Source organism: Phyllostomus hastatus, unplaced genomic scaffold (genome assembly GCF_019186645.2).
Source record: "Phyllostomus hastatus isolate PE091 unplaced genomic scaffold, TTU_PhHast_1.1 phas_contig_402, whole genome shotgun sequence".
Classification (NCBI taxonomy): domain Eukaryota; kingdom Metazoa; phylum Chordata; class Mammalia; order Chiroptera; family Phyllostomidae; genus Phyllostomus; species Phyllostomus hastatus.
The window spans coordinates 1,913,909-1,936,305 of NW_025333873.1; the positions used below are offsets into that span (position 1 = coordinate 1,913,909).

General features: G+C 59.3%; 1 protein-coding gene across 1 annotated transcript in view; it reads right to left on the reverse strand.

Annotated features, from left to right (window-relative positions):
• TOGARAM2 (TOG array regulator of axonemal microtubules 2) overlaps positions 1 to 22,397 on the reverse strand; it is a 45,965-nt gene that overhangs the window by 14,521 nt on the left and 9,047 nt on the right. The window contains exons 3-14 of the mRNA XM_045844306.1: positions 20,376 to 20,489; positions 18,459 to 18,740; positions 18,131 to 18,342; positions 17,154 to 17,344; positions 13,291 to 13,337; positions 10,821 to 10,987; positions 8,173 to 8,323; positions 7,794 to 7,958; positions 6,050 to 6,203; positions 5,216 to 5,321; positions 4,259 to 4,494; positions 2,256 to 2,414 (exon numbers count right to left, since the gene is read on the reverse strand). Of these exons, the coding sequence (XP_045700262.1) occupies positions 2,256 to 2,414; positions 4,259 to 4,494; positions 5,216 to 5,321; positions 6,050 to 6,203; positions 7,794 to 7,958; positions 8,173 to 8,323; positions 10,821 to 10,987; positions 13,291 to 13,337; positions 17,154 to 17,344; positions 18,131 to 18,342; positions 18,459 to 18,740; positions 20,376 to 20,489 (1,984 nt within the window). The remainder of the gene's footprint in view (positions 1 to 2,255; positions 2,415 to 4,258; positions 4,495 to 5,215; positions 5,322 to 6,049; positions 6,204 to 7,793; positions 7,959 to 8,172; positions 8,324 to 10,820; positions 10,988 to 13,290; positions 13,338 to 17,153; positions 17,345 to 18,130; positions 18,343 to 18,458; positions 18,741 to 20,375; positions 20,490 to 22,397) is intronic.

A 22,397-nucleotide genomic window follows, 5' to 3' on the forward strand; every position in this document is an offset into this window, starting at 1 on the left:
CATCAGCAGGTGTGTGCTTGCAGAAAGGCAGGCAGGGACTGGACTCAGGGACAGGGTAGGCTGGAGGAGAAGGTAGGAGCAGTTTAAGCCTGGGGCAACATTCACTGCCCTCAGTGACGCCACCCCGTGTGCAGAGACAGCCCTTACCCTGCCATCTCAGGGACAGACGGTAACATTACTCTTGGGTGGGGTCCTTCTTTTGGTCAGGCAAAGTACTTGGTGGTGTTTTTGCAAGAAAATGTGGAATTTTGGTCATTCCTTCAATGATGAATGTTTGCCTTAACATCCAATTTATACCCTGTCACTCTATTTCCATGCCTTTTCTTGTAGGCAATAACTTTTTATTTCAATGCTGAGTAATGGTGTAATATTTCTAAGACATTTTAAACAGCAATTAAGGTCAGCAATTCCTCACAGAGCATCCACGGTGACTTATTAAAATAAATATGAAAAGCTAATGAGTAAACAAAGGCTCGCAGTGTAGTTCCTGCAGTGAAATTTTAATTCAAAGGTTTATACCATGAGCGTTTGCGAATGTGCAGATAGTAAAACCTGAGTCATAACGGCTCCCTGGTCAATAACGGCGGCTTGCCTCTGGTTGTAAGATACTAAAATGTGGGGAGGAAACGTGTGTCTTAGAATCAATGAAGTATGAAATTCCCCATTCTGCATCTTAGATGGCTCGGTAAATAACAGTGACTTTTAACAACAGAGGGAACACAGCCGAAGGAGCAGGCTTGGGAGCAGACAATGAGTTCACTTCGGGACACTTGGCGCTGAAGACGGCAGGTGGAGGTCCTGGTGCCGCGTCCTCAGAGCGTCAGAGGTGTGGGACTGAGAGGCTGTGGGCTGGAGCCACAGGCGGGGAAGCGTGGGAGTTTGCTGGGGCGGGAGCCATCGGAAGTGAAGACACGATTCGGGGAAGGTTGCAAGAGGGGGACAAGGAGTAAAGACACGCCTGTGGCCACCCGCCTTCAGAGGGCAGGTAGGGGGGAGAAATGGCCCCAGGGGGACAACGAGAACCAGGGACTCCAGTGCCACGGGAACGAGAAGCATAGGTTCCAGGAAGGAAAACGATGTGTGGTCAACACCGTCCAGTGTCGAAGAAAGGTCAGAGCGGAGAGCGGGGTTGGATCTGGAGATACTGGACTTGGACTTCCACCGCGCACCGACAGTGAAAACGAACCCACCAATATTGCGCATTTCAGTAACGGCAAAACCATTCACCCAGTCATTCAGTTTGCAAACTTAAACGCCATCTTTGCTCCCTCTTTGAAGGCCTCCCCACCCCACCTCTTGGGGGCTCTGCCTTCCAAATACACCCCAATCCACCCTCCTCTCTCTGCAGCCAGCCTTCCACACCTCCTACACGAAGGGGTAGCCATCAATCTTCCTGGTGTCCCTCCTCCACCCTGCCCCGCCCCCTGTCAACCCTCCAATGAGCAGCCAGAGAAGTTTGGGGATTTTTTTTTTTTTGTCATCATTTTTTTTTACTGTTTTTGTTGTTTAGTGTGGGGAGTTTTGTTTGTTTTTGATGGGTTTTTGTTTTGTTTTGCCTTGTTTTGGTAAAAGGCTAGCAAGCATATAAAGAAACGCTCAAACGAGTAGTGGGAAACCAAAGAACTCCGAAACAGGAGCTGGCACGTCTACCCACCGGATCAGTGGAAGTCAGAGAGCCCAGCGCAGCACGGCGCTGGGCACTGCCGTGAGGAGGCAGATGCACCTTGGGCCCTGCGGAGGGAGCCGCTTGCCGGAGGGGGCATATCTTGTCTTTTCCTCTATGTCCCCTGGCTGTATCTAATATTATTATAATTATTCATTCACGTATTCATTCACGTATTGTTCATCTGCCCCACTAGGAGGTAAATTCCCAGAAAGCAGAGGCCTGGTTTTTCTTACACACTGTCACATCCACAAGAACGAACGGTGCTCCTTACATATCTTCTGAAAAAAGCCGGCTTTGCAGAGAATGACGCTGAGACAGGACAGGACCAGGGCAGGCACGGTCACGGTGGCCGCAGGGAGAAGGGAAGGCGGAACATGGGGGTGAGGAGTGCCGGCCATCCCCTGGGCAGGCCTGGCAGTCACCACGGGGACACATGGGCCAGCAGTCAGGAAAGGACACAGGTCTGTCCTTCCAACTGTCGGTCCACGTGATCAGGGGAGGCTGCGCTGTGTGGCCACGGATGGCTGCTCGCCGTACCTGCCCTGGCCCAGCCCGGCCAGCAGGCCCCAGCTCCCTGGCGCCGCATTACCTGGTGTCCTGGTTGGAGTCCTGCGCCAGTCTCACCAGGTTGTGCACCAGCATGTCCGTGCTCTCCCTGCTGCCCGAGAGAAGCTTCTCGGCGCCTATCTGCTCCAGGACGGCCGAGAGGTGCTCGGCGGTGCATTTCCGGACTAAGGGGTTTCTGTGGCTGAACGAAACGAAACAACCACCACAGTCAAGGGCTCGGTCAGGGAGTGGGGCGCGGGGTCCCCAGCCCGGCACACCTGGACCTACTATTGTGTGTCCACGTTTCACGCTGAGATGGGCTCCAAATTCTGTCCCCTGCGGGCTACAGGGACTCTTTGAGGAAAGAGCAGAGCCTTCCCGACAATGGAACACAGAGTGACGGCAGCCACAGTGGGACAGGGAGGAAAAGGGAAGCCACTGGTGTTCCCCAGATACACCGGGGCCCACCATTCTCCGCGCCTTCCTGAGCTCCCCGTCTGCCTTTGCGTAAATGCCCATTCCCATCTTTCCTTCCACCCGATCGGCATCTCCTCTGCCTTCCCGAGCCCCCAGGTGGACCTAGATGCTCCCTGGGGTAGCACTGCCCCTGTCGCCTGGGAAGCTCAGGTGCAGCCCTGTGGCTCCCCAGTGGGGCTGGAGCTCGGGGGAGAGAATGACTCGTCTCCCTCCCAGTTGAATCCCCAGCACCCACCGGTGCCTGGCACATGCTGACACATAGTAGGAGCTTACTGTTGAGCTGAAGAAGTGGGAGAGGAGAAAGGGGCAGGAGGCTGATGGGTGACTTGGCAGTCCTAACAGCAGGAACCTCAAATCTTACAAAAGAACTCCATCAGGATGTCCCCTCTTTCTTTTTCACCTTATCAAGCAGGGTCTCTGCATCCACAGTCCATTCGACGCCACTAGCCCCTCCCTCACGCCTACCGGGCCCTTCCCTCTACCAAGGAGCACTCTCCCGGCTCTCCCTAGCCAGTGTGGGCCAGGTACCTGGGAATCAGCACCTGCCCTTGAGAGGGTCCCCAGGAACTCAGGGCTCCCCTGAGGACACCTGACCCTGGTTCCTGCAACACCGATCAATGATCTCAGGTGGCAGTGAGGGCGCCCTCGGTGCCAGGCACCCAGCTGAGCACCTTCAACCACTGTCTCCTCAACTCCACAAGCCGCTGCTCTCCTCATGGTTCAGGTGCGGGAGCTGAGGCAGTGGGAGGAACCCAGGACGAAGTACAATTAATTTCTCCCGCATCATAGTAGCCACAGTAGGCAGGTGATACATGTTGGGCGGGGGACGGGTAGACCCTGCTCTAAGTGCTCTTTCCTGAATCAATCGCTTTACTCCTCACAACAAGTTTATTACTATTCCCATTTTACAGATGAGAGAATGGAGGCACAGGGAAGTTAAATAACCAAGATGTGACCCAGGCAACGTGGCTCTGAGCCCCTCACCCTTGGCACGGGCTGAGGCCCAGGGGCCTGCTGGTGGCTCCCCACACCCCGGGACTCTCTGAGCAGCCTCCCAGCAGGAGTGAGAAGTGTCTGACCCACTTGTGGTTGACAGTGTTCTGCTGTCTGGGAGAAAGGGCTGGAGAAATGCTTTTGCTTTTTACCTACGGGGAAAGCAAACCTGGCAACGGCAGTCACTAGCCCCCCTCTCCTACTCAGCAGAGGGCTGAGTGCACCCACTAAAGAACGGCATTGTGTGCCTTGCTCTGCTGATGGCCGGGGTTTGATCAGAAACATCCCTCCCCACGCAGGCAGGCCCGTCCCTGGGGATGTTACCACAGCCACTGTGAGCTCCTCAGTTCTGAACAGAACAAAGTTCTCCCTTTCCATCCAGGACCTCAGAGCAGCCCTGAGCTCATCCCACCACCTGGCTTGAGAGGGGTGGGGCAGAAGCCCACCGGAAGCACCCCCAGCTAAATGGGGGAAGTGCTTGCTCTGTCCCCTCCCTCCTCCCCCATCCCAGGGCTGCCGCCCTCCCCTCCCCTCCCTGGACCGCCCCCACCCCTCACACAACCGGCTGCCACATACTAGATGCCCGCTGAGGTAAGGGCCACCAGGGATCGTGCGGGGGTCACATGCTCCACCATGGCCCCCAGGGACCGGTTGGCCGCCCTCTGGATGAACTCGCTGGCGTTCCCCATCTTCTGCAGCAGGCAGCAGGCAATCTCTTCAGCCTCCGGGTCCATATTCTTCTTCAAGGCCCGGAAGAGGTCTCCCAGGGTGCTGATGGCCAAGCGGGACACCTTGGAGCGGAGGTTGGTGACCTTGGAGAGAGATGGGAGAGGGGCCCTCCAGCACTGCTGGGCCCGGTCAAGGGCTCCAGAACGGGCCCCGAGCCACCCCCTCCCGCCCCCTCACCCTCACCCCAAGCCCAGGCCTGGCCAGGCTGGAAAGAAAGCCCTGCAGCAGTTCTGGGCAAAATAGTTCCATTTTTTAAAATATTGCTGTTGTTATCATCATAATCACTAATTCCATCATCATCTGAAATTTGTACAACCGTCTTCAAAGCTCTTTTACAAATAATGTTCAATTCGATCTGCACAAGGCCCTCAGGGAAGAACCTGTTCCCAGAGGGGTAGGGGCAGCCTCCGTCTGTGATGAGGGGCATCTTACTGCCTGTCTGGGCCCAGGCCGGGCCCAGCCCCTGGGAGAAAGGGCCTGGGGAATGCTACAGCCGCCCTGAAGCTGGAGATCTGGCCCAGGACACTCCACCCTCCTCTGGCATGCTGAGCACAGGGGACAATGCAGGGCTGTGACACAGAAGTAAGGAAACTCCAGCCTCAGTTTTCCAACCTGAGAAATGGGTGGCTACCTCCCACCTCCGTGGCTGAGGGCTGAGAAATAAGTGGGGGTGCTCCTGTTCCAAGGAGCCACGGGCCCCTCGGTGGCTGTTATGTGACCCACTTCAGACCGCAGCCCCAGGGAAGGGGGGCTGGCTGGGGGCGGGCAGGGTGCCCAGCACACGGGCGGTCTGGGAGGCCTCACCTCCCCAGTCACGGCCAAGGACACTTCGTGCAGCCTCCCAGCGAGCACCTCTGAGTGACAGGTGGCCAGGCGCTGGACGCTCACCAGGCCCTTCTCCTTCACATGCCTGAGAAACAAGTCCAGGCCCGGTCACGGGCAGGTGGGGCCGGAGGAGCCCCACCCCCTCCGCAAGCCAGGGGCACCCACACGGCCGCCCTCTTCTCACAGAGCAGGGTGGGGGTAGATGGCCCCTAAGGCAGGTGGCCTGGTGTAACACCCAGGCAGAAACCTTAACAGTCCAGTAAAAGCCACTTTAGGGGCCCCCTGGCTCAGCCTCCCCTATAAGAGAAGCCCACCCCCAGGCCCTGGGAGTACACCCGACACAAGCCGCCAGTGCCTTCCAGAGAAGGTACTGGGACATGAGGACTGAGACAGGGAGGGCTTCCTGCAAATGTTCTGGACCCCAAGCCCTGGCTCTCCTCCCGACTTGGACCATGTATCCCCCAGTGCAGTGGCAGGAACTCGGGGGGCAGACCGAACATGATGTGGAGAAACAAAGGGCTGTGACCTTTCTAAGGAAGGTCACCCCTAGGGAGGTGTGGAGCCACGTGTCTACTGGCCACGCCTGACACCCACTGGTGTACCACAGCACAGTGTGCTGGGCTGTGGGGGTCACAGGACAGACACAGGAGGCTGGACTCACACACACACACACACACACACACACACCCTTCCTTCCCTGGGACCAGGCCCTGGCAGGGTGGGGGAGGGTGGAGAGGAGGGCAGCCAGGGGGAAGGAGCGATTCTGCCGCTCTCGCCTGGCCACAGCGCACGGAGGGGAAGGTGTCGCCTCACCAGTCGCTGCTGTCGAGGCACTGGAGGGCATCCATCAACGCCAGCTCCGGGTTCGAGAAAGGCCTCAGCTCCTTAAAGGCCCGAGGATCCATCTCGTCCTCCTCGTCTTCCCACTCGGGCCACCCCAACGTCAGCGCCGCGGGCAGTGAGTTCGCTGCGCTCACAGAAAAGAGGAACACGCGAGCTTTCACTAGGAGGACCGGAGGCTCGGCCCGCAGCGCTGAGCCCACCTCTAGGGGGCGCTGACGGGCATCCGGGGGGAGGGACTGGGGAGGGCTAAGAAGCCAGCACCTGGGCTCCGCCCCCTGGGGAGCCACGCAGACCACCTGTCCACCTGTTGTCGCCTTCCTCCACTCCTGCCTCCGCCAACCTGAATAATGCTGTAGAAGCAAACTGGCCTGCGATATGCTGCAATGCCCCGATGTGCTACGATCATCTGTGGTGATGCCGTGTGATTAAACCCACGCGGCCAGCGACGCACCCCCAGCCCTGCCCTATCTGTGGCTGGCTGAGCACAGTGGGCGTGTCCAGCAATGACTCCCCTACTTGCTGGTGGGCTCTAACCTCGCGCCCAGCCGGGCGCCGAGGTTATCAGCTTCTGTCCCCACCCCCACCCCACTTCCCATCCTTCCGTGAAGCTGCCCCAGGGCAGGGAGGTAATCCGAGGCACGTGGCCCCAGGAAGCAGGTGACAGGAAAGCAGCGATGCGCCTGCAGCCGAGACGCGGCCCCACTTGCAGGACTGACCGCACCAAAATCCCTGTATGGCATTTTTCTTCAACTTAAACCACTTTCCAAGTCCCACACCCATTCATTTTAAAGGGAAATTTATGTTACTACCGTCATTGGTAAACTGACATTGTTTGTCATAAAATACGGTAAATAGTCACAGAAAAAGTAGAAGAGTGTCATAAACGCCCCTATAAAATTGCAGCCAGCCTCTGATGTCTCGAGTCTGAAGGGAGGTCTCTGTTTGGAAAGGATGCAGGGTTTGCCGGTCTCGCGGGCAGGCCGAAGCAGACCCGACCAGCCCGGGGGCGGTGTGAACGGGAGGGGAGGCGGGCGGTGCATCTCTGCCCCAGGAACGGTGCCTGCTCCCCCGTCGGTGCCCCACCACACCCCACACGCAAAGGAACTCTCAGCCAGACTGGCGGTTTTCATTGTGCCTTCGCAGCAGGGTCTCTTTAAGTGAAATCTCACATGGAGGCCCAGGGCCGAAAAAACGAGGCAAAAAGGACATTCCTCTGGCAGAAGGGGGACGTGCCTCCCTCGGCCCCTTCCCGATCATCTCACAGGATCTTTGGGTCCTCAGGTCCAGTCAGTGCCCAGCACCGTCTGGCCCTGACGTCTCATGAGGCCACAGGCAGGAACCCATGGTCTTCCCAGAACCCTCTCCCTTCCTCCTCCTGGTGTTTCCAGCTACTTTTGTGGGTGCTGTTTCCTAGCATCTCGGTCCTGGGACTTGTGCTCTGGTGAGTCCTCCAGGACATGGTGCATAGGCCAGGTATACCTGTCCACCCGCCAAATAAGTCCAGCGGGGGATACCCTGGGTCCCCAGCCTGGCCCACAGATGCTTTGACTCCCAGACTCTGTTCCTGTCTCTGGTGAGGGGGACCACCACCCTCACTCTAACCCGGGCAGAGCAGAGCAGCCACGTTCACCCGTGCCCTGCCCACCACATCCGAAGACAGCCCAGCAAGAGGGACACGTGCACCCCACCCCCCGCCGGCCGGTCTGGGCCCCACCTGAGGCGTGGCGGGCGAAGCTGGGCTCCTGCCTGCTGACGGGGATGCTGGGCAGGGAGGCCCGGCTGGCGCGCGTCCTCGGGATGATGCCGATGTTGTTTCTGCGTGGGCTGCTTGTCCCCGTGGGTACAGACAGGGCCCCCCTGCTCCGGAGGGGAAGCAGGCCTGTGGAGGCAGAGAAAGCCCTAGGATGGAGCCTGTTCTGTCCGACCCACGGCCCCGTGCCCGTCTTTGGAACCGGGCCGAGAGCAGACTTCAAGGGAGCAGGTGCGGCTCCCTGCCCGCACCTGGTGGGGAGCTGCGGCCGCCGCTCTTTCGGCCCAGGCGTTGGCCAAGAAGTCTCCCGGCCCTAGGGAATCCCGCCCCAGGTTCCCAGTACCTTCCTTCGCCGAGGTCCTGCGGGTGCCCAGGCTCTGCGTCGTGAGCTCCCGCTCCCTCTCTGGCTCCCTCGCCCTCTGGAGCACGGCCAGCCCCCTCATCTGCTTTGACCGCATCTTCTCCTGGGCGGACTTGGAGATGGTGACCTGGATCTGGCACAAGGTCAAGGCAAACTCCATTAGCCCTGGGGACCCAGCTGTGCGTTCCATACCTCCATCCATTGAATCGTGTGCCGGTCACTGTTCTGAAAAGAAAATGACAAAGTCCTTGCTCCCAATGAGCTGCCATGGAGGGCGGAGCCCAAGGGACAAAGAACAGACAGACGGGTCTATAAGGACAGGCAATGCTCGCTGGCGGGAAGTAAGGCCCAGAGGGTGACGGGCTTCTGTTTCAGGTGGGAGGGCCCCGGGGGACTGGCTGAGGAGGTGACGTGCAGGGGGAGAGGGAACTGAAGCGAGGCAGCAGGGCATGCAGAATTCGAGAAGTGCTCTTTGCAGAGGGAACAGCCAATGCGGACACCCTGAGGCTGCAGTGCACCGGGCGTGCAGGGAGCAGTGAGGGGACACTGGCTGGAGCACCGGAGGCAGAGGACGGCGGGCCGAGGGCTGGTGGTGGTGGAGTGGGGCAGGAGGGAGCGCGCCCTGGGCTCGGTGGCCCAGGCTGAGCGCTGGGGCTTTTCCTCTGAAGGACACAGCGAGCCACTGGGGGTTCTGCGCAGAGGAGTGACGTGATCTGACTTGCACTGGCAGAGAGGTTCCAAGTGTTGTTTTTTATAACCGATTGTGAAATAACTGAAGACTCAGGAGAAGCCGCAAAAATAGAACCAACAGTCCCCGTGCAATGGGGTGATGGGCTTGTGCGGGGGTAGTGGGAACGGGGCTGGCAGACTGGCCGGGGCTGGACCGTTGCAGAGCAGAGCCCACTGCCCTTGCTGACATGTGAGGGGTGTGATGGGAGGGCCGGGGAGGCAAGGATGGGCCGAGACTTTTGGCCAGAGCATCCGGACGGCTGGGCTTGCCTGTTATTGCCACTCACTGAGAGGGGACACTAAGAAAGAGAGGTTTTAGGGGGGGTAATGTTTCAACAGTTGAGTTTTGGAAAAGGTAAGTTTCAAAGATAATTAGATACCTAACCAGGATGGTGAGTACTCCATCCATACACACACACACACACACACACACATATACACACGCATATACATATATAATATATCTATAATTTACACATATAATTATATATGATAACCTAGGGCTATATATGTAATTGAACTGCTACTTGATGTCCAGGGAGGTCCTGGCTGGAAGGGACATTCAGAAGTCCTCAGCAGATAGACGGTACTTGATGCCGCCCAGTGGGTCAGGCCACAGGGGTCAGCATAAACGCATAAGAGGCCTGCAGCCTGAGCTCTGGAGGCCCGTGGCGTGCACAGGCCGGGAACGAGATGAGGACTGGCCAGGAAGGGGCTGCCTTCGATGTAGGCAGAGAACCAGGGAGGAAGAAGCCTCCATCCCTAGGTGGGAAATTCAAATTCCCTCATCCCCAGAATGCGCCAAAAAGGCTGCTGAAGGGCGGAGCTAGAAGAGGACTGTGATATTCCACCCCTGGGTCGGCAGCGGTCATCAGTGGCCTTGACAGGGGGAGTTGCTTCAGGGTGGCGGTGGGGGCTCAGGCCTGGCTGCGGTGGGCTCAGGAGAGAACGGGTTCTGGTTTTGTTCTGCTGTGTTACGATGAAAGAAACAACAGAGAGCTAAGATCCTATCAAGGAAGGATCCAAATTGTAGGAGAATATTGTCTTTGCAAGAGAAGGGGCACAAGGCTGGAGGCGGGATATCAGACAGAGGGAGCTAGAACAGCAGGAGACGGTGGTGAGCCAACGGGTGCTTGAACTTGAGCTGCCGGCGGCGGGAGGTGAAGTCATTCGCAGCGCCGAGGTCTCCGGTGTGACCATGGGAATGAGTGACTAGGGTTCGGCAGGAGCACTGTGGGCCCTCACCTTGCCGTCGTCACCACTGCACTGAGTCCTAACACTGCGCATGCGCCCGGCAGGCCGGCGAGGTGTGTGTGGTGCACTTCCACGTCTCTGTGCCAAAGGGGGAGCAGGGGACCCCCTCACAGTGACTCTCCCAGCTTCACTAAACTCACTCAGACCAGGGAAGAGAATCGTCTGGGCCAAGGTCACCTCAGAAGTGCAAGCTATTTGTCAGCCTGTCCAGCACAGCCTCTGGCCGATACCGGCCTCAGTCAGCTGCCTCTGGGTTGCTATCTTGGGTGTTGGCTCAGATTACTCTGCTGGGTTCACCTAAGCCCCTCTGTGCTCCCCTCCACATCCTGCCCCCTGGCGAACCTCGAGTGACCTCCTTCTGCCCTCTCGTGCTCCCTCATTGCTGCCCCAGCTCCCCCTACCCTGTGCTCTCCCCTGCACCTAGTCCCCTCGGCCCCCCTCCTCCTCTCTCTTCTTCCCCTTCCCTCAGCCTTCTCTCCCGAAGGCTGTCCGCAGGTTCTCGCCTTAAGTACTGGGGGCAGCTGCCTCAAGGCTCTGTCTTGCGCCCCTCAAGCTGGACCCACGCTGGTGTATTTCAGAAACACGCTTGCGTGCAGCCAGTGGTCCGCTCTGACCCCGACTTCCCCCTCCTCTGGATTTCCAGGTACCTTGGTGCTGCTCTCCTTCTGGTCCTCCTCCTTTAGCGGATGGTGGGCTTCCTCGGCGTGGCCGGAGGAGCAGGCTGTCCGTGCAGGAGCAGACGGAGACGCAGGCACAGCGGGCTTCTCAGGGGCTGCAGATCTGTCTCCGATGGGCGGGGCCAAAGGTTTGGGCTCTGAGGAGTCAAGAACAAGAAGGGAACTGAGGACACCCAGCACCCCGACCAGCAGCTGTCCCGTTGGGAAGGCCCGAGGCTCTATGACCCTTTGACAGATGTGACATTTTAGTGCCTGAGCCCTCCACTCTCAATTCTGCTGCCCAGCTCTGCCTGGGTGGAGAAAGACCCCCGTTAAATTCACCGGACAGAGAAGGCCTGGCACAGGCTGCCCAAAGACCAGCACCCTCCTCCGGTCACGCATCCATCTGTCCCTTCACTCACTGGCTCAGTGACCACCGCACACCTCACCCTAATACAGGGAAGGCGGGGAGGGAACCTGGCACGCACAGACAGGGCCGTCCAACCTGTTCCCATGAAGTTTAAGATTCTTCCTGAGAATATAAACCCGTCTCACCTGGGAGGTCGGCACCTCAGGAGGAAATAAGATGAGCCCGCTGGTCATCTCACACCAGCGTGCACCTGTCTGAGACTGTGACCAGCACAGAGGGACAGGAAGCTGCTCCCGTCCTCCCGTGCTGTAGATGGGAAAGCTGGGGTGACCCTCAGTGACCCTCAGAAGCTCTTGTGACACAGATGCATCTCAAAATGACATCAATCCGCACTATTCCTTCGTCACTCCTTACTTCCCCAATCCAGTGATTTTAAAAGTACATTTCTTATCACGGAAGCAGGGCAAGGGCAGGGTCGTTAGTCTCCTTTTAATGACAGAAATGCTAACCAGTTTCTCCCACTCACAGAATTTGGAGCTCCTCGCCCTTGGGTACACCTGCAAACCAGGGGTCTGCTGGGATGGGGGACTCCCTCTGGGGCTGCCTAAGGCTGGAAAGGACATCTGAGTCTGGGGCCCCGAGGAGCCCCCAGGTCACCCTGGCCCTCTGCCCGGCCCGTGCCTCCTGTGAAGATTCCCTCTGCTTGGTGCCAGGAGCACCCAAGGCCCCGGAGGAGGATCAACGGCCAAGCAGGGCAGGGGCTGGCCAGCCTTCCATCTGCCCGTAAGTAAGGGGCGGGGCCGAGGGCACGGGTGCCCTGGTGCCGGCTGACCAGGGCTAGGACTGCAGCAAGCCACGAGGTCTGGGGCAGCCCTCAGCTCCAGACAACACCACGTGAGCCCCTCTGGGCCAGGGGCGTTACATGTCTTGGGCAGTATTACCCCCGGCTGACCGCTGGAGAATCAGGGAGCCCTTTAAGGACGTTGCTGCTTTGAATACCCCCTCCTCACCTACACCTGCAGGGGACACCCGGGAAAGCCTTGTCCGAGCCTCCTGCCCACACTGGCTGGCCTCAGGGGCCCGGCTCCTCAAGCAGCAGGTGGTTGGGCAGACGAGGGAGTGGTCACGGACCAGGGTCTCCTGCCCCAAGCCCCCACCCCAGCACTCTCGGGGTTGGCTCTGGAGGACCCTGGGGGTGCCAGGATGCGTCACACCAGACTGCTGAGCTCACCCGCCGCAGCCCAGCCCGGGAAGGGGGGGATGCAGCTGCCACAGGGGCTTCTGTGCCAGGCCTGCCTCTCGGGCCCAGCAGCTCATCCTGGCCCTGGGGCCTCTTGGCCACAGCCTGCACCCTGCCAGCTGACCCGCCTGCCGAGCTGATTACGAGAGTGGCCTGCGGGGAAGCTGGACTAGGAGTCCACCCCTCTCGCTGGTGAGGCCAGGCTCAGGGTGCCCTGCCAAGGTCCCCTCACCTAACCTGCCCAGGGCTCAGCTCCAGACCACCTTGCCCGCCTCTCCCCAGCTCGGTCACCAGGGTGGAGAGCCTCTTCCTCCCTCATCTCAGCCTGTCTCCCTGCCTCCCTCCCGGCCCTGTTGGCCCTCTTCCCCTGACACCGAAACCGCCTGGCTGACTTGGGGGTTTGTGGGCTGTGGCTGAACTTCCGTCTCCATCTGGAGAGGAATACCCTCCTCCTCCAGCCTAACACGGTGCCGGCCAGCCGCGCAGTGTGCGGCGTCAGAGCCACGGACCCACGTGCCAACGTGACGGGCTGGCGGCCCTCCACGCTCTGGGACCAGGGCCAGGTCCGGCTCCTTGAGCCTCAGCCGTCCCTTCTCCAGCCGAACAGGGACAGCGCCTCCCCTCCCAGCTGGGTCCTTGTGAAGCTCCTCACGCTGGTGCCCGTCAACCCTCGGGCACGGCCGGGGCCCCCAGGGTGGCACGACAGCCGACATCAGTGCCCCCATCCGAGAAGTGAGGGCTGTGGGTCCGACAGCTCCCAGGTCTCTCCTGGCCCTAATTCTGACCCCAAGACCCAGCACAGGAACCCGAGAGTTGAATGACAAGTGGGGGTGCGCATGGAGAGTACATACCCAGAGATTTAGGGGTCTTCTCCCGAGGCCCACTCTCCCGAGCCAATCTTAAAAGAACGGGGGAGAGAAAAGCACCGTGAGCACAGGCAAGGGGAAGCTGCTGCCGTGAGGAGCACTGGGTGGTAGGTGGCTCAAGGACGGGGTGACAGCCAAGGGGGGGACACTGTGGAGGGGGGCCCTGTAAAGAGGCTCTTGGCCAGAGGTTCAAAGCTACAGTAATGCAGCTCCTTCCTCAAACTCAAGGTCAGGTAGGGTGTCCAGACACAGGTCTGAGCCCCGTTTCCTGGCCGAGTGGACCCTCGGTTCCCCGGGAAGCCAATCAGTAAGCGGAAACTGCTCCGTCTTAAAGGAAGCCCACCCCTGTTGTGAACTGCGTCAGGTCAGGGTTAACTCTCCTCCCAGCTCAGAGCAGGCTGAGCTCAAGTCTCCAAACTGCCCCCCCCAGTGAGAGCCCAACCCCTAAGTTCCCCCCATGTACCCCAAGAGGCACTGACCCCCTTTGCAGCTGATGAAAAATCCCTACTGTTTGTCTTTGACCTTCAGCCCCAAACTGCCCACGGGAGGGAGTGGATGAACATTCCTGTGCTGGTTTTAATTGTTAGTATTTGCAACAGGCAGCACTGTTTACTCATTCAACAGATACTTGGTTGTTGTTGTTTTTTTAAGATTTTATTTGTTTATTTTTAGAGAGGGGAAGGGAGGGAGAAAGAGAAGGAGAGAAATATCAATGAGTGGTTGCCTCTTGCATGCTCCCTACTGGTGACCTGGCCCTCAACCCAGGCATGTGCCATGACTGGGAATCAAACCAGCAACTTTTTGATTCACAGGCCAGGGCTCAGTCCACTGAGCCACACCAGCCAGGGCTCATTCAACAGGTATTTGTTGAATGAGCCCCGTGCTGAGCACCACACTGAGCACAGCACTGAGCACTTTGTGCTGAGCACTGTTCTAGACCCCGGGAGGAGAGAGCATTGATACATCAAAAGACAATCCCTGCCTCCCCACCCCCAGAGCTTCCACTCCACGAGGACCAGGTGCATGTCATCCAACGTGGCTTTTCTCATCTCATGGGGAACTGCGTGGACACCAGGACCCCCTAGGGTTTGACAGGGTAACAACCACAACAAAAGGGCCGGGACATGACATACTGCGTGCTGACCTCAGAGGACACACTCAATAGAATGACCCAGGCTGGGGTGACCCGAGGACAGACGGGAGGAGAGCCCACTCCAGTGCCTGCCTAGACCCAAGGGACCCCTGTCCCAGGAGACCATGGCAGTCAGGGGAGGCTTGCAGCTCCCTAAATGCCTCAGTCACTCCTCTGCCACATCTCTCTCCCTTCTCCTTTTTGAAAACTCTCCCGCAGCCTTCACAACTCAGCTTGGGCCTCACCTCCTCCAGGAAGTCTTCCCAGCCATGATTGAGATCGCCTGCCCCTGGGCTCCCCAGAGTGGCAAGCAGACATCTGTCTTAGCACTTAGCACTTCCAGGCAATGGTTTAGTTGTATATCTCCCTCATGAGTGGCTAGAATAGAGATGCCGCCAGGCCTGGTTTGGCTTTGTTTCTACAGTACTTGGCAGATAGTAGGTGCTTAATCGTTTTAAAGTGCGTCAGTGGAAGGATGGATGGAAGGACAGACGGATGAATGGGTGGACAGGTGAAAGAAGTAACTAGGCTCCTCCCCACCTGTTTGCTAGAGCATCTCACGGAGCCAGTGCAGAGCCGGCCGTGTCCCATCCCCACAGCAGGTGGGCGGGTCTTTATGATGAGACGACCCACATCAGGTGCTGAGCCTGGCAGCACAGGAGCCGCAGGGATTTCGAGACACGGCCCCTGCCCTGTCGTGCTCCAAGTTAAAGAACAGTGTGGGTTCAAATGAAAGTTGAGCAAATCCATGCAAGGCTGTGGTCAGGCCCCCCAGGGGCTCCATACCTTGGAGACCCTACAGAGAAGACGCCTCCCTCCTTACCACCCCCAGGAGGGCAGGGAAGGCCTTAGAGCAAGGGCCGGACTGGAGCTGGGGCTTGAAGAACAGTAGGAACTGAATGGCGGGGGCAAGGGTGAAAAGCTCAGATTGGAACTTCAGGGATGGAGAGAGGGAGGTGCAGTTCAGGGCTCAGCAAGTCCCCAGGGGTCCGGTGGGTGGGAGGTTCCTGCAGAGCAGCACAGGAGGAGGAGTGTGGAGCCGTGAGCTGGGGCACCTCTAAGGGCAGACCAGCGAGACTCGTCTTTAAGCGGCTGGCCCCAGAAAGTCAATACAGGTGAAGTGCGTGGGCGAGGTGTGTGGGGCGAGGGGTGAACACAAAAAATTAGAATGCAGGGCCAAAGGGCTGTGAGAAGACAGGTTCAGAGCTATGGGGGAGGGGAGGATCAGTAAGTGAGAACGGAGAGGAAAGGCAGGGTCAAGGGAGAGGTGGGAACTCTCGTCTTTTTCTTGTGGTTCAAGAAAGACCTGGTGGATGTGGTGATCTGTTAGGAACGGCAGGCAGCAGGGGCTAGAGTCAAAGATGGCGCCAAAGAAGACAAAGGAGCATGCCTGCACGCGGTGGAAGTCCGGAGGTCGGAGGCCGTGGGAGGGAGGAGGTTGGGGGAGACAGGAGGTGCTCGGTGGTGCTGGCCTGATGGTGGCCCATCCTCCCTTCCCCTCCCCTCCCCCCAACGCTGGATCCGCATCAGCCATGAGGACTTGGGGCGGGGGGGTGGGGGGGGGGGATGCCCAGCAGGAGGGTAGAGCGTGGAGCCTGACTCTGGGGAGGCCTCAGGGCACAGCAGGGGCGTGGAAGCCACCCACACAGAGAAGGTCCCAGGGAGGGACAGGCAGATTGGAGACAGGGCCCTGGCACAAATTTCGGAAATGGCCACCTTTGAGAGATGCACAAGGAGGACACGCGGGAGGACGCCCGGAAGCTGGAGGAGCAGACATGAGGAAGAGGGAGATGGAGGAGAGTTCAAAGGCATCAGCAGCTCGGAGCGGTGTGTCAGCCGCTGGTCTGGAGCCAGAGTCATTCTAGCCCCGAGCACGCCTCTCAGGGGAGAAGGGGCAGACGCCCGAGCAGGGAAGGAGGAGGGAGCGTCTGACACGGGGAAGCAGAGCTGGGGGGGCAGGCCCCGGTGAGGGCCACGCAGGGAGCTCAAATCTGGGAGCAGGTCTGCGGACAGCTTCCCACACTCCAGCCGGGATGAGACGGGGGCCCAGGGACAGAGGGAAGGCGGCGAGAGAGATGCAGAGAGCAACGAATGAGGGAGATGGAGGGAGTCAGCACATCACAGTGACACGGGAGAGGGGTCAGTCACAGCGGGAAACGGACCGTGGCCTGTGCTGGGCCAGTGAGGCTGTGAGCCCTCCCCTCTCTCCGTCATACCCACACGCTGGGACATCGGTCGGGACAGACCACAGGCCTACGCCTGTCCATCCGCAGAGCACTGCCTGTCCCGCTTACACCCCATCAACCCAAGTTCATTACAACACAGGATCCTCTCCCCTACTGGTACCCAACCTTTTAGGGGGTATGAAGACCTTTCAAACTTTTGTGGACTACCCCCTGCCTGCGACCTCCAACACGTGATAATGCTTGTATTTTTGGTATCCGTTCGTTAAGAGAATACATAATAATAACAAAAGGCTACCATGAATTCAATTGAACTTTCAAGTAACTTGCGTTTTACCCAGCACTGCGGCAACCACACACGCCAGGAAGAGAGAGGCCAGGGCCTGAAGGGTCAGAGCCCCGCCGCCCTTCACACGCCCGGTGCCCAGACCTCTGTCCCGGCATGGAGGGTCAGCCATGGGGACCCCAAGCCGGTCTCAAGGGGGATAGAAGGAGAGAGGATGTCAAGGTGGGTTTGACTGAGAGCTGCTTACCGTGTGGGGCGGGCCCTCGGGCCCACGAGGACATCCCGGCCTGGAGGCAAGAGGCTGGGGAGGGAGCCAGGTATGCAGGAGGAGGTCCCCGAGGGCACCCCTGCCGTGAGGATGGGCGGGATCACGGTGCCCCCCTGGGACTGAGGCATCTCCTGGTCACTGCGGTGCAGGTACTGCCGGGAGGTCTGCACCTGGGGACAGGGGTGGGAGAGGCTCTGGTCCACAGAGGAGTCCCCCGAGGACACCCACCTCCTGGGCCCCTCACACAGGGAGGTCACTTCTATCAGGAGCCCCCTGGGCGGCGGAGCTGGGGAGTGTCCTCCAGTTTCCATGTCACCCCAGGAACCCCGGAGAGCTGCTTGCCTCCTGACCTCTCCAGGGAAAAGACAGAAGGGCCCCCTCAGCCCCACTCAGCCCCGTCTACTGTTACTAATGTTCTCCTGTTCCTCTCATTTCAGAAAACCCCTAGAACATCAGAGCAGCAAGGGGTCTTCAAAAGCATCTGGCCCACGCGCCTCTTTTTATAGATGCGCAAACTGGGTCCCAGAGAGGGCGCTGACGTGGCCAAGGTCACACAGCCAGTGAGGAGCAGAGCAGAAACCGGAGCTCACACTCCTGGGGCCTCCCCCAGCATTCCCTCCCTTCTGCCACGCTCCCTTGCCTAAAACGGGAAGGCTTGAAGCATGAGGGATTCTGGGGCATTTAAACCCTAGAAGGTGCCTGGGGCCACCAAGTGAAGGACAGACGGTCACACAGCCTCAGGAATTTGGGGACAGCCACCCGGAGCTCCCAGGCCAGCAACAACGGTGTGGGCTGCTGTGAGGAAGATGAGATGGGGGCCCCAAACCCCCCCAGTGCATCCGCACCCCTGAGACACCTCTGGAGAGGCTCGGGGCTCAGGAGCAGGGGCTGATAAAGGATGGGAGGAAAGGCAGAGGGACAGAGAGGCAAGACTCAGAGTAGCCGAGTTTCCTTACCTCCTGGACACTGGGTCTCCTCTCCTGGGGCCCCTGGCTGCTCCCAGGCTGCTCCGGGCTCCTCTCTTTGGTTCCGCTGGCCTCGGGGGTGGTCGGGATGCTCTGGATGGGAGGCATTGGCCTGGGCACCCTCAGCAGCCTCTGAGGGGTGGCCCCGGGGATGGCGCTCCTCAGGGGAGCTCCCTTGGGGGCTCCCCCAGGATCCAGAGAGGCTGTATGTGGGGTGGGGATGGGGGAGAAGTTAGTCGCAGGGGCTCAGAGACTGGGGAGTAATTCAGAGGCTGGCCTGGGGCAGGTGGGAGGTGGGTGAGCAGGGCCCGAGGCTCACCTAGGGTGGAGGCTGCCAAGCCCTCCGAGAGCTTCCTTTTCTTGAGCTTGTCCTTGATCTGAGTGGTGTCGCGGGCCACACTGCTGGCCTCCGGCTCCAGCGAGGGAAGGGGCGCCAGGGAGCGGGGCCCCTGAGACAGGGCTCCGAGGTCCCTGGGGTGGCCATTCCTGTCCCGCCAGCCTTTCATGGGAGCATCCAGCTTGAGGCCACCCAGGTCCCCACGCCCACTCGAGAGTGGTGACGGCTTCTCCGGGAGGACACCGGACATGGGCTGGAGGGAAGCTGAGGGGAACAGGGTGAGAGCATCTTGGCACACAGAGCTCAGGGTGGCACAGGGCACCGGGAAACTCTTGGGCGCTGCCTCACTGGAACCACCAGCCCATGAATCCATCACTCAGTGCTCCAGCCACTCCTGGGGGCGATTCATTCATTCACCCGCATCTAGGAAGCTCCTACCCTAAACAAGACCTGTGTCGTGAGTGACTGGAGGGTGAAAAGAGGAGTTGACATGGAACCTGTCATAGCACCTAGTCTAGGGGCCAGAAAGCCTTCAGGAAGGCCTTCTGCCCGTGGGCCACCGCCCACCAACCTCCAGGACCCAGCCCCCTCCCTCTGGATTCCCGAGCGCCCCACGTGCCCCAGACACAGACGGGGGAGGGTCCTCCATGCAAAGAGAACAAATCTCACTCCTGCGCAGACACCAGCTTCTCCCATCGCTCCTCCAACAAACGCTCGGTGAGCACCTACTATGTGCCGGCGGTTAGAGAAACAGAGGCGTGAAGGCAGGCTCTTTTGATTATTGTTATTAATGGATGTTCTTTTCTTACTATGTTACCATAGAACAAATTATTTGAAGATAATGTATGCTATTATCATGAGAACACATAGGCAAGATATAGCAGAACCTTTGTGAGATGTTAAAATCTTCCGAATCTTTCTCTTTCTTCAGTATTAAAACATTTTAACAATATTATTCTAAAACATAATTGCTACCTAGTAACTCCCCAGAGTTTCCCCTTTTCTTTAGGATCTTAGAGTGCATATTATTCCATTTTAGGATTCCATCCAGCACGTCCCTTTTGACAGTTTGTGCAGGAACAAAACGCTACGTAGAATTGCATCTAATTTATATTCCACTTGCGTGAACCGCAGCCTCTATCACTGAAGGGCTTTCAATCTATTAGAGAAATAAGCTGTGTTCCTAAGTGGCTTCATTACAGGGTAAGATGTGAGGCGCACCGCGGAGAGACAGCAACCAGAAGCCTGGTGCAGGTGGAGGAAGAGGAGGGTCTGGAAAAGCTTCAGGAAGCGAAGTGTTCGAACTAGACCTTGAAGGAGCCTGGGCCCTGGAGGGGTCAGGGAGGGGCAAGGGGCACACAAACAGACCGGCTTGCAGAATCTCTGTTACACCCGCGGCTCTTCTCGGAGCACCTTGATGTGAACTGTGAGACCCTGAGGCCCAGACCACCCCCAACGCCGGCCCGGTGCAGGCAGCAGACCCGAGGGGAGCTGAACTCGGTGCCAGCCGCAGGCCTGGAAGGGGACAAGTCACGGGCCAGGTTCTCCGTCCCACACTGGAGCTGCAGGGACAGCAGACGCTGTCTTCCTGGGGGCTCCTGGGGCTTCCCCTGGGTTTCTAGGAGAGCCGGGCCGGGCACAGGCTGAGGTCCCCACGTCCCTGTTCTGAGGGTCCCCCTCTGCACACCTCCATCCCCTGAGGCCCAGAATGGAAAGAGCCCTCCTAAAACCGAAGGGCGTTTACGGCAGGGATGAGCCCCACACCTGCTCTGCAGGCACCGGCCTGAAGGGGCAGCTGCCGGGTGGAGTCCCCCGTCCTCTGCCCAAGGGCCCCAGAGCGGCCGCCAGGGCACCTGGAAGCCACCTGGTGAGACACCAGGCCGAGTCCTGCGCTCTCACCTTCTCCATCGGCCTGCAGACCGGAGTCGAGGCTCCCACCTGGGAGCGCACCGGGTCCCAAGCTGGTCCGAGGGACACTCCCACAGTACACCGCCACCGGAGCCAGCACCCTGGCTGGGGACAGAACCGCAAGGAACGTGGCATCTTAGAGACCGGCCCTGGGGAACAGGCTGCCCCCATCACTGCACCTCCGGCCTCTGCAGCCCATCCCCCCAAACCAGAGCCTGGCCCTGCCACCCCCCCCCAAGCTGGCCAGGGCACCATGTTTCCCCCCAAAGCCCACAACCCCACCCCACTCTTCCCAGCCTCTCGCCTGGCTGCTCCCCCTCCGCCCGCCCGGCCTGCCTTCTCCCTCCTAGCTTGGCTCCAAACCCACCTCCACCACACCCTTCACAGCCTCCTCATGGGCCCCCTTCCCCCACCTCAGCCCCCTGCACATCGCACAGTAGCTGCTCTCACAGGGCCACCTCTTCATTGTCATGCCTTTAATGGTCGCCCTCACACCATAACCCCCTAAGTGGTGTGTTTGGCTCTGACCCCCGGCCCCAGTGGCAGAGCAGAGAGACCCATTACCTGCTCCACTGCCCTCTCCTGGGAGGCCCGAGCACCTCCCCGGGGGTCCTACACTGACCCTTCCCCTCCTCTCCTGAGCCCCCGGCTCAGCAGCCAGCACCATGGACCCCCACTGCACATGCTGGTTAGCAGCTTCTCCGCCAGGCCCTCAGCCCCTCACAGTCCCTGGGGATACCGCACAGGCAAGGCTGACTCAGTCCTCAGTGGCACTGGGTGTCTGGAAGGGGGACAATAGTAACCAGCAGTAACAGTGGGGGGACTGGGAGCCCCCTGGGGCAGGACCCCTGAGCTGTTCAGGACCCCTGAGGGTCAGATCAACAGGAGGGGAGGCTCAGCTAAGCACAGGCTCCTTTAAGAAGCCCTGCGACTCCTCCGAGCTCCCACAGCATCCAGGACCCTCTCCGTCTTGGATTCTGCCCTCCTTGCCTCTCCCCGCCTGACCCTGTGGCGTCCTCACTCATCTCTGTAGCACCTGAGCCCAGTGGGCACTCAAATGTTTGCAAACTGAACTGAGGGTCCTCCCCCTTTGTGACTCAGCCCCTCCCACACACACCTCGGGACCACACATGGGGCCCTAACCCCCGACCTGGAGAAGTCCCCACAAAGGTGAAAACCCAGCACACCCACCCCCAAAGTGCAAGCTCCCTACACCAGGAGTCAGGGATCCGGGCTCCCGTCCTGTGTCTGTCCCCTGCGTGCCCCTGGGGCAATAACTTTACCTCTGTGAGCCGTGGTTCCCAGATCAGTAAAACAAGAGCACCGAACAGGGCCAAGGGTTCTTGCAATCACACCTTCATTCTCTTTCTAGACTTCTAGAGTTTTCTGAAGCCTTCAGCACCTCCACCTCCCTACAACAATCTAGTGCCGGCCAGACCTGGGGACCTGGGTACTACTACGTTAAGTGGCTGTTTTCACTCTGATGTGTTGAAGCCCCAGGACACTCTGCCCTGAGCTCAGTGAGCCCTTCGTTCCCTGAACCCACCCCAGCATTCAGGGTCCCCTGCACTCCCCCCACAATGGGCACCCGGCCTCTGCTCCAGCCTCTTCAGGGAACAGCTGCTCTTCACCTCGCAACCACCCACTCCATCAGGGCAGGACCCATTGACCCCTCGCTCCCCAGGGGAAACTGAGGCTCCCACAGCCGGCTCCCAGAGTCAGTGCCAGGCCTGGAACCCATCTCCTGACGCCGAGCCGGCCACACAGTTCCCACTGTGCTATCTCGTCATCTGAGGAAACAGGGACACACACCCCCCGCCGAAGGCCCCACCCCGTGTCCTCTGCCCGCCCTCATTCTCCCACCAGAGAAGGGGCAGCCCCTCAGCCGGCCCGCCAGCTCAGAGAGGAGACAGAGCTCTGGCCGCCTCCCCAGAACATTCCGAGGCCCTCCCCAGGCCTGGGAGCCCTCAGACAGAGAGCTGAGCTGAGCCAGAGGGCCTATGTTAGCCCATG